This window comes from Nicotiana sylvestris, chromosome 6 (genome assembly GCF_000393655.2).
Source record: "Nicotiana sylvestris chromosome 6, ASM39365v2, whole genome shotgun sequence".
Taxonomy (NCBI): domain Eukaryota; kingdom Viridiplantae; phylum Streptophyta; class Magnoliopsida; order Solanales; family Solanaceae; genus Nicotiana; species Nicotiana sylvestris.
The window spans coordinates 78,573,915-78,577,739 of record NC_091062.1 but is presented as its reverse complement, the minus strand read 5'-3'; the positions used below and the strand labels follow the sequence as shown (position 1 = coordinate 78,577,739).

General features: G+C 45.9%; 1 protein-coding gene across 1 annotated transcript; it reads left to right on the top strand.

Moving 5' to 3' along the window:
* The first annotated feature begins 1,041 nt into the window (after window positions 1–1,041).
* On the top strand, window positions 1,042–1,881 carry LOC138870815 (uncharacterized). The gene has a single exon (XM_070148656.1). The coding sequence runs from the start codon at window positions 1,042–1,044 to the stop codon at window positions 1,879–1,881; it is 840 nt and encodes a 279-aa protein (XP_070004757.1).
* The last annotated feature ends 1,944 nt before the right edge of the window (window positions 1,882–3,825 follow it).

Below are 3,825 nucleotides of genomic sequence, written 5' to 3'. Positions count from 1 at the left end.
AGAGCAGATTACCTCAGTTCCTATATCTACGGAGGGTACCACCATCCCTCCCGCCAGTATTCCTGTCCCGCCTCCAGCCCCAGCTTCCGGTTCCGATATTTTTTATGGGGATCTTATGGGAGCTATCCAGATGTTGATTCAGCTAGTGGCCTCTTAAGCCCAGAGGTCAAATGCCGCACCCAGTTCATCTAGCCAGCAAGGGGATTCCACCAGTTCCAGGGTGAACAAATTTCTTCAGTTAGACCCTCCAGTGTTTATGGGTGCAAATCCAGAAGAGGACCCCCAGGATTTTATTGATGAGATGCATAAAACCCTCAGGGTTATACGTGTAACTGAGATAGAGGGAGTATAGTTGGTTGCCTACCGTCTGAAAGGGGTGGCTTATTCGTGGTTTGAGTTGTGGGAAGATTCTCGTGATGAGGGGAGCCCTCCGGCGAGATAGAGTGAGTTTGTCGATGCCTTTGTAGATCATTTCCTGCCTGCTAAGACAAAGGCAGCCCGTGAAGCAGAGTTTGAGAATCTGAAGCAAGGTAGCAGAAGTGTATGGGAGTACCACATGGAGTTTGCCCACCTGTCCAAGTATGTTATTCACATGTTGCCACAATGGAGGCCAGGGTGCGCCGGTTTGTTCAGGGCCTTAATCCTTTGACTATTAATGAGGCTTCTATAGCTGCCTTGAATTCTGACATGAATTATTAGAAGATGGTGGCATTTGCTCAGGCCATAGAGAACCATAAACTGAAGAACAGGATGGAGAGAGAGGGTAATAGAAAGGCTCGGTCGACGAGCAACATGGGTGAGTCAGTAGGTGAGGGAAGATCAGCTTTCCGGGGAGGATCATCAGGGCCGTCCCAGTCTATTATGCAGTTTTCAGCCAGTGCGCCGCCATCATGGCCCAGCCAGCAGCAGCAAAGGAGTCATTTTAGGCCCAGTCGGGGAAACAAGGGATCCCACAAGCGAGGTCGGTCAGGATAGAGATCCCAGTAGTAGTAGAGGTCCTCGTGCCCTAGGTGCGGGAAGATGCACTCAGGAATTTGCTACATGGAGTTACCCATATGCTATGGATGTGGGATGAGGGGCCACATTCAGAGGCATTGTCATGCATCCCGCCAGGGTACGGGTAGGGGCACAGTGCATTCATCCAGTCCAGTAACTGCTACATCTTCAGCACCCTCTCCAGCTCGAGTTACTCTAGCACCCGCGGGGCGTGGTGCAGCTAGGGGTGGTGCGCAGAGTTCGGGAGGACCCAGTCGGTTCTATGCTATGAGTGGTCTCCCAACTGCAGAGGCTTCTCCATATGTTGTTACAGGTATTCTAACTGTCCAATCTCATGATGTGTATGCACTTATTGACCCCAGTTCCACCTTGTCCTATGTTACCCCTTTTGTTGCCATGGAATTTGGGATAGAACTGGACCAGCTTCATGAGCCATTTTTGGTATCTACTCTAGTTGGTGAGTCTATTATAGCTACTCGAGTTTATAGAGGTTGTGTCATTACGGTGCGTGGCAGGGATAACATGGCCGATCTTATTGAATTGGGGATGGTCGATTTTGATGTAATAATGGGAATGGATTGGCTTTATTCATGTTTTGCCAAACTTGATTGTCGGACTAGAACTATGAGGCTTGAGTTTCCTAATGAGCCCATTGTTGAATGGAAGGGAGATAATGTAGTGCCAAAAGGTCGGTTTATTTCTTACCCTAAGGCCACGAAAATGATCAAGAAGAGGTGTATCTATCATTTAGCCCGTATTACGGACACCGATGCCAAGGCACCTAGCCTCGAGTCCATACCAGTTGTGAATGAATTTCCGGATGTCTTTCCAGATGATCTCCCTAGGATCCCACTAGACAGGGAGATTGATTTTGGGATGATGTGATGCCATGCACACAGCTTATATCAATTCCACCTTACAGAATGGCATCGGCAGAATTGAAAGAACTAAAGGAACAACTGAAGGATTTGCTAGAAAAGGGTTTCATCCGGCCAAGTGTGTCACTGTGGGTTGCACCGATCTTGTTTGTAAGGAAGAAAGATGGGTCGCTACGGATGTGTATTGACTACCGGCAACTCAACAAAGTCACAATCAAAAATAAATACCCTCTACCAAAGATAGATGACTTGTTTGGTCAATTGCAAGGTGCTACGTGTTTCTCAAACATTGACTTGCGGTTCGGGTATCATCAATTGAAGATAAGGGAGCAGGATATTCCAAAAACAGCTTTCAAGACTCGGTATGGGCACTTTGAATTTCTGGTAATGTCTTTCGGGCTAACAAATGCCCCGGCAGCTTTCATGGATCTGATGAATCGAGTATTCAAGCCTTTTCTAGACTCCTTTGTGATAGTGTTCATTGACGACATTCTTGTGTATTCCCGAAGTCAAGAGGACCATGCTGACCACCTCAGGGCAGTTCTGCAGACTCTTCAACGGCACCAATTGTATGCAAAATTTTTGAAATGTGAATTTTGGCTTGAATTTGTCACATTCTTGGGTCATGTCGTCTCCAGGAAAGGAATTATGGTTGATCCTCAAAAGATTGCAGCAGTAAAGAATTGGCCTAGACCTACCACTCCAACAGAGATTCGCAGTTTCTTAGGTTTGGCTGGGTACTACAGAAGATTTGTGGAGGGATTTTCTACTCTTGCCTCTCCATTGATTAAATTGACACAGAAAGTAGTTAAGTTCCAGTGGTCCGATGCTTGTGAAAGGAACTTCCAAGAATTGAAATCAAGATTGACTTCAGCACCAGTATTAACCCTGCCAGAGGGTACAGAGGGATTTGTAGTGTTTTGCGATGCTTCAGGGATGGCTTGGGTGTGTGCTGATGCAGCACGACAAGGTTATAGCCTACGCTTCTAGGCAACTCAAGAATCATGAAAAGAACTATACAACCCATGACTTAGAGCTTGTGGCAGTGGTGTTTGCACTAAATATTTGTATAGGGTTCATGTGGATGTATTTACGGACCACAAAAGCCTTCAATATATTTTCAAGCAAAAGGAGTTGAATCTGAGATAGAGAAGATGGCTAGAGTTACTCAAGGATTATGATATCGATATTCTCTATCACCCCGGAAAGGCAAATGTTGTGGCGGATTCTCTTAGCCGGAAATCTATGGAAAGTTTGGCTCATTTGGAGGCATACCAAAGGTCGTTGGCCCGGGAGGTTCACCAATTGGCTAGTTTGGGAGTTCGCCTTGTAGACTCTAATGAAGGAGAAGTGATTGTGCAGAATAGGGCTGAATCATCGCTTGTGGCGGAGGTGAAGGAGAAGCAATTCAATGATCCATTGTTAGTTTAGCTGAAGGAGGGGATTTACAAACACAAGACCACAACTTTTTCCTTTGGTATGGATGATGGTACCCTACCATACCAAGGCCATCTATGTGTTCCAGATATTGACGGCCTTCAGGAGAGGATCATGGCTGAAGCTCACACTTCCAGATATTCCATACACCAAGGTTCTACGAAAATATATCATGATCTTAAGGAAGTTTATTGGTGGAGCAACATGAAAAGGGATGTGGTGGACTTTGTGGAAAAATGTCCAAACTGTTAGCAAGTGAAGGCCGAACACCAAAGGCCCGGTGGATTGGCTCAAAGCATAGAAATTCCAATGTGGAAACGGGAAATGATCAACATGGAATTTGTGGTAGGGTTACCGCGCACTCTGCGCAAGTTCGACTCAATTTGGTTAATCGTGGATCGACTCATGAAATCAGCACACTTCTTGCCAGTTAAATCTACTGACACAGCGGAACAGTATGCTCAATTGTATATCAAAGAAATAATCAGGTTGCATGGCACTCTAGTCTCAATAA